This window comes from Bos indicus, chromosome 16 (genome assembly GCF_029378745.1).
Source record: "Bos indicus isolate NIAB-ARS_2022 breed Sahiwal x Tharparkar chromosome 16, NIAB-ARS_B.indTharparkar_mat_pri_1.0, whole genome shotgun sequence".
In the NCBI taxonomy this organism is placed as follows: Eukaryota; Metazoa; Chordata; class Mammalia; order Artiodactyla; family Bovidae; genus Bos; species Bos indicus.
Window position 1 is genome coordinate 58,897,368 of NC_091775.1, and position 12,582 is coordinate 58,909,949.

The 12,582-nt window shown below is 46.2% G+C and overlaps 1 protein-coding gene across 2 annotated transcripts in view; it reads right to left on the bottom strand.

Moving 5' to 3' along the window:
- Positions 1 to 12,582, bottom strand: part of ASTN1 (astrotactin 1) — a 356,269-nt gene that overhangs the window by 36,194 nt on the left and 307,493 nt on the right. For both annotated transcript variants that reach the window (XM_070768489.1, XM_070768488.1), the window contains 2 exons: positions 10,064 to 10,332; positions 2,664 to 2,797 (listed from right to left, as the gene is read on the bottom strand). In XM_070768489.1, coding sequence (XP_070624590.1) covers positions 2,664 to 2,797; positions 10,064 to 10,332 — 403 coding nt within the window. The remainder of the gene's footprint in view (positions 1 to 2,663; positions 2,798 to 10,063; positions 10,333 to 12,582) is intronic.

The window sequence follows — 12,582 nt, forward strand, 5'->3', positions numbered from 1 at the left end:
CCACAAGCAAGGCCCTCTAGTCTCTGCTGAGCTCAAAGAGGTATCACTGGTCTCAAGGATTCCCAGGCAAGGTAGTGTGGACGGATCATACCAAAGCAATGTTCAATTTCAGTTCAACACATGTTTATTAAGCACCCATTACTTGTAAGAATATGCTTGGTGCTGAGGATGCCTGAGCCAGCTCCAGTCCCTTCTTCTAGGGAGTGGTCACCAGACCAACATACAATTATACATGTGATTGGAATCACGTGTGATAAGAACTCTAACAAGAAATCATGGGAGACTCTGGGAGTGACAGCAAGGAATTCAACTGGTGGGAAAATAATACAAACCACATGCTCTTCAGTGGCTTACTAGGAAGGAGTGCATAGTTTGCATATGACAGTAAAGATGGAGCAGACCCAAAACAGTGCAAAGACTGACAAATTCATTAATTAGAATCATATGCACAGGGCTATTTTGAAGGAAAAAAAAAAAAACATTAGGAAGCTTAAGTAACTAAGGCTTTCTGAGAATTCAGATTCTGTGAAAATAGGGACTAAGGCTGTGGCCTCTACCGAAAAATAGGACTGTGTATGATTTACACAGGCTTGTGTAGAACTTAGAGTGCATCTCTATATCTAACTACTGATAAAAATTCAAGAAATTAAGGTCTGGTGATGGAAGAAGTGATTAGAGTTGACAAGGAAAGCAAAATCCTTAATAGACTTTCCTGTTTATGGAAATTTAGCCCAGTTTGATTTTTTGCTGTGACATTTAGTCAATGCAGCTTTAGAAATGAAATCAGCTCACACTAATAACTGGATTTTGTGTCCGCCTGATGATAACAATTTGGTGGCTTCAGTATTTCAAAGGTAGCTGTTTTAGTTGGTGAATCAGTCTAGAAGCACCATTTTTAGGGTCTCCCTTTGTACCAAAAGAAAGAGCTTTTACTCATAATGAGCTTGATTCCCTTTCAAGTTAAGAGGTCCACATCATGGCTATAAAGAGCAAGAAGCCAGTGGCTGGTGTGTCTAAAGTTGCCCAAATAGAAAAGACCTAAGGAGACATTGGACTCGTAATGACCCTCCAGCACTGTGCTCTCCTCAGTCTCAGTGTTCTTCCTGCTCAGTCCTGGCCCTCTAATGCCCACCAGCACCTGCATGGAACAGATCAGAGGGCAGTGTGCACCCAGGCCAGCCTCTCCCTTGCTTGTTTTCTCCTACCCTCTTGCTCCCACTTACTCAGCCCTCCAGTTACCAGGTCCTGATCCTCCCTTTGGGCTCCCTTTGCATGACAGTTCATGGGGCCAGGCTTCTCTAGCTTGTCCAACCAGCCCTCTTTAGTAGACACAGTATTTCTGTGCCTCACTCCCATGGTTGAAGCCCCACTGTAGACTAACAGGGGTTCCTGCCCTTTACATGAGTCCAGCCAATTCTGTTCAGCCTTCCTCGGAGGGGATGGAATCCAGGGATGGAAGCTGGACATGTTCGTTCTCAGCTACCTTTGAGCCCTTTGCATTTGTTCATCCCTCAAATGCAGATACCCCTTAGCACGCGTCCTTGACCTGCCACTCTTTATGGTTGATAGTCTGGAGCACCCTTTCTCCTAGCTCTGGTTCTGTTTCTCATTTCTTCAGGGCTGAGTTCAACCTTCTTATCTCTAGTGGTTACTTTGTTACAGAGCTCAGATCATCTTTCCTGCTGACCAGTGACCATCTCTGTAAGACTGTCCCACTATAACTCTAAGGCAGGTCCGGAGGGAGTCAACCTCCTCCTCAAACCTGCTTCTCCTGGGATGCTTCTTTTCTCAGTTGTAGCCTATTCATCTTCCCAGCCACTCCAGTCATAAGGCTTAAGTCCATTCTCAACTTCTCCTTCCTTCTCACTCCCAGTCACCAAACTCTACTGGTTTGACCCAAAGTCATCTCTCAGAGGTATCCTCTCTGTACTATGATGGCTAAGACCACGGTCTCTCAGCTATGGCTCTGCTTCCTGTTCTATGACTTTAGAAAAAACTATTTCATCCTCCTGAGTCCGTTTCCCTGTCTATTAAAGGGGAAGGGTGATAACTGCTTTACCGTTCTACACGCTGCCTGCCGCCCAGTCAGTGTGCTTTTTGCCCGGGCCTTATAATTGATCTCTAACTTCGTCCACTTCTAGCACATTTTCCCCTCTTAGCTTTGAGCCATGTTATCCTGCTTTCTCCACCTTCAGGGAGAAATTCCAGTGCCATCTCCTTCATGAAGGCTTCATTATTCTTCAGATTCATACTTGACCATTTCTTTTTCACATTGTCTTTAAATGTCTCATATGATCCCCCTTTTTTTTGGCTGCACCACATGGAAAGTGGTATCTTAGTTCCCCAGACCAGGGATCAACCCCTGCCCCCTGTCCCCTGCTCCCTGCAGAGGAAGCACAGAGTCTTAACCACTGGACCACCAGGGAAGTCCTTGTCTCATATAACTCTTATCAAACCCTTCCCCACTACTGTTAAATTTGTGAACCTGCCTCCCCTGAAAGACTGAAAGTGCCCCAAAGGCAGGCACTGCACCATCTTTTTTCTTTCTGTTCCCCAGTACCCAGCCCATTGCCTGGAAAATAGTGAACAGTCTTTAATATACATTTGCAGGATAATGCTAAGATGTGCCAGCAAGAGAAAGCCCAGAAAGGAGGGACTCGTACACGGGCTGAGGGAGAGGCGCGCAGGTGGGGAGCCCGTCAGCTCCGAAAGCAGTGGAGTCACATCGACACCAGTCCTCGATGACGTCTCCGGTTCCCGAGCACCAGAGGGAGCTCATGGTGGCCTCCAGCAAGAGCTGCAAGGGAGGGCAGAGACAAGAGTGAGTGTCAGGGTGCCAGGGCCGGGTCATCAGACTCTAGAGACGGAGTTATCAGGGCTCTGCTTGGCCCTAAATAAGTCCAGCCAGCCAGCTGCAGCACCACGTCTCCGTGTATTTCTACCCCAGGGGCGTGTTTCTGGGAAAGCTGGACCTCAGAGGACTTGTAGGGTGTCCCTGTCTCATTAGCATCCCTGTGGTTGAGGGCTGGAACCTTGGGAGCCAGTCTTATTCCACCTTGCCTCTCCCTCCCATTCTGCACCAGCATTCTATACTCTAGCTCCAGCGACACAACCTCGTCTCCATCCACTCAGCAGGGTTACCCTTGGCCCAGAGGCACTCAGCCTTTTCTCAAATGCCTCTCAGGGCATCCTCCTCTGCCCTCTTCACCCCACCCCAGTATTTCCTCTGTACTCCTTCAGTTGATGTCTTGTATCTCACTTACAATATGTATGCAGTTCTGCCTTGGGCTGTGACTACGCATCATGCCTCTCTTTCTAATGGAAGGCAGAAGCCACGTGACACACAGGCTGAGACCCGGGCTCTGGAGCAGTCCCTCTGGGTGAGAACTCCAGCTCTGCCAACCCCTGCTCTGTGACTTTGGGCAAATGACATAAACTCATTGGTAAAATGGTAAAATGGGATAAAAACAGCACTTGCCCTATAAGGATGTTGTGACAGTTAAATGAAACAACTCGATGCCAAGGAGCACAGCAGAGTGCCCATGCTAATGCACACATTGAATTGAAGGAAGCAAAAGTTGCTCAGTCGTGCCCGACTCTTTACGACCCCAGGGACTGTCCTCTGTCCATGGAATTTTTTTTCAATTCAATTTTTTTTTCAAAAAGTTTTCAAGTTTACAAAGCCCTTGTAGATGCTAACTCCTTTGTAACAGAGTGGAGCCCTGTAGAGCCTTCCCCTTCATCCTTTGCTCTGGCTCCTCTCTGAAGTACCTAGATAATATATCTGATGCACATTTCCTGAGTTGTTTTACAGATGTCAATCCCCCACCAAATGGAAGATGTGTCTAGTTGATGACCAGGCTTCCTGGAACCTAAGGACTGCATCGATAATGTTAACCCCCGAGACGCTATCCTGTTCCCTCACCATCAGCCATTCAGAGAATTGTTCACCACGAATTGATCACATACCCTCCTCCTTCACCTGGCCTTTAAAACTGTTTTGCTGAAACCTTTCCAGGAGTTTAGGGTTTTGGAGCATAAGCCACTGTCCTTGTATTGGCAACCTTCACAATGTAAGCTGCATTTTCCTTCATCATGACCGGGTGTCAGTAGATTGGCTTTACCACATGCAGGAGAGCAGACCTGAGTTTGGATCAGTGACACTTTAATTTGAGCTCCATGATTAACATGATTCACAGTGGAAGACACTTACAGAGTCCAAGAGGTTGGGTCACCATGAACTTGCTCATGGTCACAGGTTAGTAAATGGGCAACAGAATGGATTTGGTATCTCAGGCTAGATGGACACATCAAGCTGTCTTGATTAATGCCATATCCACTAGCTCCCAAGATGAAGCCTGGTCCGTACTAAGTGCTCACTTCATGTTTTCCTGGACTGAACTATATTAAAATATGCATATATATATATATATACACACACACACATATATAAATATGTATATAAAGATACATATATATATATATTTTTTTTAACTAGGAAAACAGAAAACCTTTGAGATGAGCAGAATGGAGAGGATTTCATGGCTGCTGCCTTAGAGTCTTTAATCGACTATTATTGATTCAGCACCTATAAAGACCATTTCCTGTGCTAAGCATTAAGGATACAATGCAAAGGTAAATACGGCCCCTGCTTGCATTAAGTCTTACAGTTAATAAACAAATAATAAACAAAAGTTCCATAAATAACCACAGCTGTGACAAGGACTCCAGAAAGGGCTGAGATGGTGGCAGGAGGCACAAGGAGGGGGCCCGTATCACAGACGAGTGCGGGAATGCCTTCGAGAGACTGGAGGGATAGGTCAAGAGTAATCGAGTCACAAAAGTTGGAGAAGTGTTCCAGGTGGAAAAAAACCAACATTAAGAAGACTTTAGCCTGTATGAGACTTTACTTCTAACATCAACTGAGAAAAAGTTCACCTGGCTGTGAGAGAAAGCAGGGGCAAAGAGATGCTGAGGAAGTGGGGGGGCGGCAGGGTTGATTACAGAGAGTCCTTGGACACCGCGTGGGAAGGTGTCATGTTCTAAGAGCAACAGGCAGTCATCAGAATGTTTCACACAACGGAGCAACATGACCAGATTGTCCTCCCAAAGGCGTGACGACCGTCACTTACAATGACAAACATTCTGAATGCCATTTCAGACCATTCCCTGCAAGTTCCTCCTCTTTATGTTCTGTGCGAGAGGTAACTGTGAAGGTAGGTTGAGGGTACCAGAGAGGAATTGACAGGGACAGAGGAAAGGGGAAAAGTGATTAAATAGTTAATCCCACTAGGGGACTGTAAGTAAAGAAAAAGTATGGGAGATCCTGTAAGTTAATAATCACTCAAGAAAGCAGCTTTACTTAACCAAAACCAAGCAGGCTTGGTTAGCGACAAAACCATGCTACGGAAGCATGGGACATGCCCCCAAACAACCAAACGGTGGTGGCATGAGACCCACATCCGGCCCAGTGAGCCCAGTGAGTTACTGACTCCTAGGACATGCTCTCTGCACACACAAAACCCAACAATTTATGGAAAGTGACATCTCACAGTGAAAGGCCCTCGTTGTGCATGCAATGCTTAGTTGCTTCAGTCGTGTCCAGCTCTTTGCGACCCCATGGACCGTAGCTCGCCAGGCTCCTCTGTCCATGGGATTCTCCAGGCAAGAATACGGGAGTGGGTTGCCAGGGGATCTTCCTGACCCAGGGATCGAACCCTCAGCTTTACATCTCCTGCATTGCCAGGTGGGTACTTTACCACTAGCACTGCCTGGGAAGCCCGTCCTCATTGAAATGAGACCTAAATTAATTTTTCCACAGTGCCACGACAGTCCTAGCCCGCTCATATAGGAAAACTCCCCGGCTCAACCCAGAGGAGGAGCCGATAGAAGCGTGATGTCTATTCAAGAATGAGGAAAAAAGTGTTTTTTTCCCCTCCTCACTCTTCCTTTGATTATAAAACTGTAGCCTACTAAGTTCTCAGTGCCCAGCCCCCTCTAACCTGCCCATTTATAAGCCTCACAAGCACCTTGTTCTAATAGGTCACTTCTTACCTATCGCTGTGCCTCTCACTGAGTTCTTTCTGTGCGAAGGCATAAAGGACTGGATCTCCTTGGAGCACACCCTGAAATGGCTGAAGTGATTTCAGAATCAAGAAGGTACGATTTGGGAAAGAAAGAGAAGGGAAAATTACATTTTCTTTGTCCCTCCAATGTGCCCGGCATTGCATAGGACTCCTGGTTTGTCATTAGATTTAATTCTGATTCTAAAAAAGAAATCTAATTTCCAACTTTTATTATTTTTTTTCTAAGGAGAGCAGCTGAACTTTCAAGTTCATCTATCCATTCATTTCTTTTTATTGATCCTTTTGCTTATTCATTCTGCAGAATGACATCTGTGTGTGACTATTGTCAGGCACTGGGATTTCATTTTTTTAAAATATAGATTTACTTATTTTAATTGGAGGCTAATTACTTTACAATATTTTATTGGTTTTGCCATACATCAACATGAATCTGCCACGGGTGTACAGGTGTTCCCCATCCTGAACCCCCCTCCCACCTCCATTCCCATCCCATCCCTCTGGGTCGTCCCAATGCACCAGCCCCAAGCATCCTGTATCATGCATCAAACCTGGACTGGCGATTCGTTTCACATATGATAATATACATGTTTCAAAGGCATTGGGATTTCATAGAGGAGAAAGATTCTCACAGTCTAGGGGAGAGTGAACATGTATATAAACGGAAGAGTAATAGGTAAGGCATGCTTTAAAAGATGCACACACCTGTACCATGGGGGCTACATGAAGGAACACCGGGTCGGCCTGGGAGAGTAAGGGAGGGTCATGTTTGAGCTGGAACTTGGAAGTAACAATAGGAGTCTGCCAGGGGCAGTAATGTGGGAGAAAGCACTTCTGGGAGAGAGAGCTGCAAATCTGAAGGACCAGAAGCATGGGAGAAAACATTTTGTGTTTAAGGAGATACAAGGAGTTAAATTTTAGAGGATAAAGTATAGCGTGGGCGCAGCCTAACCATGTAAGTGAAGACGAAATTCGATAGTGACCTGCCCTTGTTAATGATGTGCTAAAGGCTTTAGATGGTGTCAAGAGATTCTACCGAGCCACTGAATTACTTTGCTGCTATATGATCAGAAGTGCATATTAGACTAATTAGTTAGATGACTCTGACTGGTCTAACAGGAAAACCAGTAAGAAGGCAACTGTAATAAGATGGTGGCCTGATGTTACAGTGGATAACTGAAATACAATCCATGCGTGCTCGGTCACTGAGTCGTGCCAACTCTTTGCGACCCTTTGTACTGTAGCCCACCAGACTCCTCTGTCCATGGGATTTCCTAGGCAAGAATACTGGAGTGGGTTGCCATTTCTTCCTCCTGACCCAGGGATTGAATACCTGTTTCCTATGTCCTGACCCAGGGATTGAATACCTGTTTCCTATGTCTCCTGCACTGCAGGCTGGTTCATTACCCACTGAGCTCCTTTCCACACGGTGCTCGTGGCATAGAACCCACCTGCTAATGCAGGAGATGTAAGAGTTATGGGTTCAATCAATGGGATGGGAGGATCCCCTGGAGAAGGGCATGGCAACCCACTCCTGTATTCTTGCCTGGAGAATCCCATGGACAGAGGAGCCTAGTCGGCTACAGTCCATTGGGTCACAAAGAGTTGAACACAACTAAAGCAACTTAACATGACTGAAATATAATAGTTAGGCTGTGATGGGGGTTTGATAAAAAGAGATGGATTTGAGATATTTGTGGCCCTTGGTGATGGAATAGATGTCAGGGACAAGAAAAGTATAGGAAGCATCCTTGGTCTCCAGTTTGGGCAACTTGGTAGAAAATAATGTCTTTCACTGAGACGGAAGCATGGCAGGTATGGCTTAGGGTGGAAGATGGTGAGTTTGTTGGATTTGAGATACCTGGTTGGTAATATGGCTTGACTTAAAAAGTGAAGTCGCTCAGTAATGTCCAACTCTTTGTGATCCCAGGGACTGCAGCCTGCCAGGCTCCTCTGCCCATAGGATGTTCCAGGCAAGAATATTGGTTTGACTTACATGTTTTTAAACTGCAATCACAGACTAGACTGAAATATGGCATTAGGGAGTATTTAGTCCAACAGAAGGAAGATAATAAGGCCAAGATGTTGGAAAATTGGCTCAAAGATCCATCAGAGAGGTGGGGATAGGGACACACTGAGTTACTAATGCCAGGACTCAGCTCCCCTCCCCTGGTCCTTGGCTTGTCACTCCTCATCTCCATCCTTTGGGAGGAAGGGTACAGTTAGAAAGAAAAGCAGAGGAGCAGAGAGAATGGTGGAGACAGAGGACGTCTAAGGAAGATGAGTGAGGAGAAACAGGGCGCAGTGACTGAACTACAGTTCAAGCCACCTTTCTACGTGCTTAGAAATTCAGGGTTCAAAATATGGCCAGATAGGAGAGAGGTTGAGAGATGCCTCCTAAGACCAGTGCAGGAAGACAGGAAGGGGCTAAGTTCAGGCTAGCAGGGGATCCAGAAAAGGGGGCTGCTAAAGACGAAACTTCCTCCAGCTTCCTCATTCTGCTGGTGTTGGCCATACAGGAAGCAGGGGCTCTAGCCACCCCCGACTCTCCCACAAAGCTCATCCCTGTCTGCAGCTTCACACACTCTGCCCGTCTCATAGGATGGTTCTGTGCCTGAGCGCTGTGACTCTGCTGTTTCCAGCCAAGTGTACAGGAGCTCCTGGATACCAGCTGAAGCAGCCTGGGGTGGGAAAGGTTAGGGGAGGGCTGGGCATTGGAGTAAAAGCACTGCAGCTTTGGGTTTCCATGGTGACACAAGCCCCGCCTTCTCTTCATCCTTTCAAGCCCACCTCCCATGGTCTCTCTTCTCCCACTTCTCTTCCCATAGTCACTTCTATCAGATTGAAGAGAAATTTGTAGGCCAAAGGAACAATTTATCTTTTTGTTCCTATGAAAAACCTTATTTTCAAACACCCAGTGAAATATCTGCAGTGGAGGCAGAGAGGCTAGAGAAACACCCACACATGTAAAATCCTTCCTGTTGGTTTGAGCATCACCTGTGGAGCAAACTGTGACACACCAGGTGTTCCTCAAAAGAGAAAAGAGAAAGCAATTAACACCCACCTGGATAGACACACACCTCAGGCCTGCCAGCAGCTCACTGCTGTGACTACTCTACCTTGTCCCCAAGGTGGGCTTTGCCTGGAGTCTCAGAAGTCCCCACCTTGAGCTTTTGTGTTTATTTTGTGATTGTCAATGTTGTTGTTGTTGCCTGTGTTTTGACTCACCCTGTTCTTCACATCCTTGAGGAGATCAGAGAGCTAGGGAGTGAGGTAAGCCTGCCTGTACTGCACTTATTCAGCTTATCCTTAGGGCTCCATTTATTTCCTCCTAGCACTTTGGGAGAGGGATCAGCAGAAGAAAAGGAGAAGTGGTTGGGGGAAACGTCATGACCCAGCTGCATAAGAGAAGGCAGAAAGATCTGCATTGGTTTGGAGTTTTGCTCTTAGAGTCAGAGTGATCACCAGGAAAGCAGCCCCTCCAGGCTAAGGTGGGCCGACCTTTCCCCTGGGGACCTAAATCCCTAAGGTGCTCCTTCTCATCTGGCTGCAGCTGGTCCTAGGTTTGGATCAGTTAGGAACGCTGGTCCACCTGCCATGCCAACAAGAAGGGGCCGCATTGCTGAACCCCTCCCATGACCATCCCCTCCTGAGGCTTTCTGAACACTGTTTTGGTGACTATAATTGCTTATGCCTCCCCATCCCCCTCTTTCCTACTAGCCCTTGTTGCTCAAAGACTTGTACAAATGCTGAACAGTGACTCCTGAGTCATCACCATGGGTGACGCGAAGGCACTGACTGGATTTAACATGCAAATATGCAAATCTAAGAAAATTAGATGCCTGGAGTTGTTAAAAAAAAAGTCCTGCTCTCCACGTCCTAGCCTGGAGCTCAGCTGACCCTGTGACCTCCTCAGACCATTTGCAAAGCCCTCTGTTGTTGTTGATGCCACCCTGAGCCACGAGTCCCAGGCCTCTTACCCTCTGGGTCTGGTTGTTGGTCACCAGCTCATAGATGGGGGCGGCTCTGGTCACCTCCAGCAGAACTGGCTCGGCAGGGGTGTCAGGGCTGGATGTCACGTGACACAGGGGGCAGGACGAGGGGCATCGGCCCTTGCTCTGGCACTCCATGCGGACTCCGGCTGCCACGCGCTTGGTGCCAGACTCTGAGAGGCTCGCGATGTACTCTGGGAACGTCAGCACCTTGGGGTCTCTTTCCCGCTCCTCTGACTCATCGGATGGGGAGTTGCCTGCCAGACACAGAATGAAAGGGAACAGAGAGGTGAGACAGCAGGGACTCGCATGGCCTCCTGGCCCCAGTGCTGGAGTCAGGTTCTTGAGAAGTCAGAAAGTGTCTGTGAGGGGTAAGAATGTGACGCTGTCATCCCACTCAGTTTGGGGAACCCATACTCTCAGAAAGCCACAGAGTTGGAAATAGTCCTTCCAAATGTGAGACAGTTTTTTTCCTTCCTTGCTTTCTGAGTGTCATGAGCCCCATGAATCATTTCAGAGGGAGGCTTCTGCAGTATCTGTGCAGGTTTTATGGCTATCATCAATAACATAAACAATAATAGCAGTGATTATTCTATAAATCACTCTCTTCATCCCAAAATGAAGATATCAATAATACCTGCCCCTAGCATTGTGTAATAAATAAACAGCCAAACATTTTTCAAGCACAAAACACAATGACTAGTGCGTGTCAAATCACCATCATTATAGTTTTAATCATAACTAGCAGTAAGATTCATCAAGTCTGAACTATGAAAGTGAGAGCTGTTTAAGACCTCCCTGAACCCCTACCACAGCTCTCTGCGTGAATTCTATCATCACACCCATTTTACAGATGAGGAGAGTAAATCCAAGAGCCTCAAGAAGACACAGCTATCGTGAGATCTGAACCCTAAAGCCTTTAAGTCACAGGGAAGAATAAGAATTCTCTGCTTCATTATCAATTGGTGTATGGAAGATGGGGAGGGGATTTTGACTTTTTCAAAAAGAGTTGTACTCCAGAGCCTGAGAGATGGATCCATATTGCTCTTGACTGATGAGTAAAAGGTAGTTGGGGATGCTCTTGATTTATATTTGGTGACAAACAGTGGAAATGCCTGCCAGAAAAGAAGTGTTTGCTCCTTACAGAAGAAAGCACTTCTTGGTATTTCTTTTCCAAGCCTTCATGACTTTTAAGTTATTAAGTCTAAAGGAAGATGGAAGTAGAATCTGCTGACAAACTCCGTGCTCCTTAGGTGACCCCTGGTCCTTTGTGCCCAGTTGTATGCCTGAACATGAAAAAATTTCAGGGGGACACCTGGGCTTTTGGAAATGATGGGCAGATATAATAGAACATTCCTTCTGCTACTCAAGCTCATCCAGGGTGCCATCCTTAATGAACTGGATCTTTGGGGGAACTGTTTGGAATGATCTACAAAGCGGTTCCAGAAGGTGATCATGAGATATGACTTATAGCCTTACAGCAGAGTCTCCTCTTACAGGGTTCAGGGAGCTCTGCTATTCCCCTTGTTTGCAATGTAATGTAAGACCATTTGGAAGAGTCCAGAGGTATTTCAGCACTATCATTTCCCACATGAGCATTATCACTACGCAGACAAGGCATTTTTTAATCAGCAGTTCCATTGACACCAGACTCCTTCTTTGCGCAAAGGCAAAGACTCAGAGACTATAAATATGGAATATCATTTATTTCACACTCACATTTTGTTTAATAACAGATCCGAGATTGAGCTCAAGCCCTTGCTAGGTTATAAGAGAACTAAGTAACTGCACACACCAAAACTAAGAATGATGGCCTCAAATGGAAGATCCAGGAGCCCACAGTAGTTAACCTCAAAGTCACTCCAAGCCATGTGCAAATCTTGATTGATACTCAGGCTCACGCAACTCAGTCCACCTCACGGTTGGGAGTGTTCATAAAGTGGCCATGACCTGGCAGGACTCCCCATCCAGCCCTTTGGCCAAGCTCCCATTCTTCTTCAACAGGCTGTGTGGACTGGGCTGCAATAAGGGGGGTGGGGTGAGAGCTTTGAATCCATGATGTGACTTCTAGAAAAGCAGGCCCTCATTCATCGAGAGAGTAAAAGAATTAAAAAAAAAAAAATATCAGTAAAGAGATCATGCTTCTTTTCAAGATAAGATTTAAAACATTTCTCTGTGCAAGCTTCGCAGGAGAGCCTGAGGGTCTCCTGCTGGCCCTCTGCCCCTCCCTCACATGCATTTCATTATCCAGCCAGCCAAGAGGTTGAGAAAGTAACTCAACACAGGCTTGGAAAAGCACTTCTATGAAATGACCACTAGATGGTGATATAAAGTCTAAAATGACTTCTGTGAGAGGAAAGAAAAGGTGTGATAAATTCATCACGGCCACTTTGGACAGAAGAGATACTTATGGAAAAGTAATGCCTGGCTACTTAAAAAAAAAATGTGATGGTACAATTTCCATTCAGTCAAATAACAAAAAGTTGAGTAAAACAAATTCCATAAAA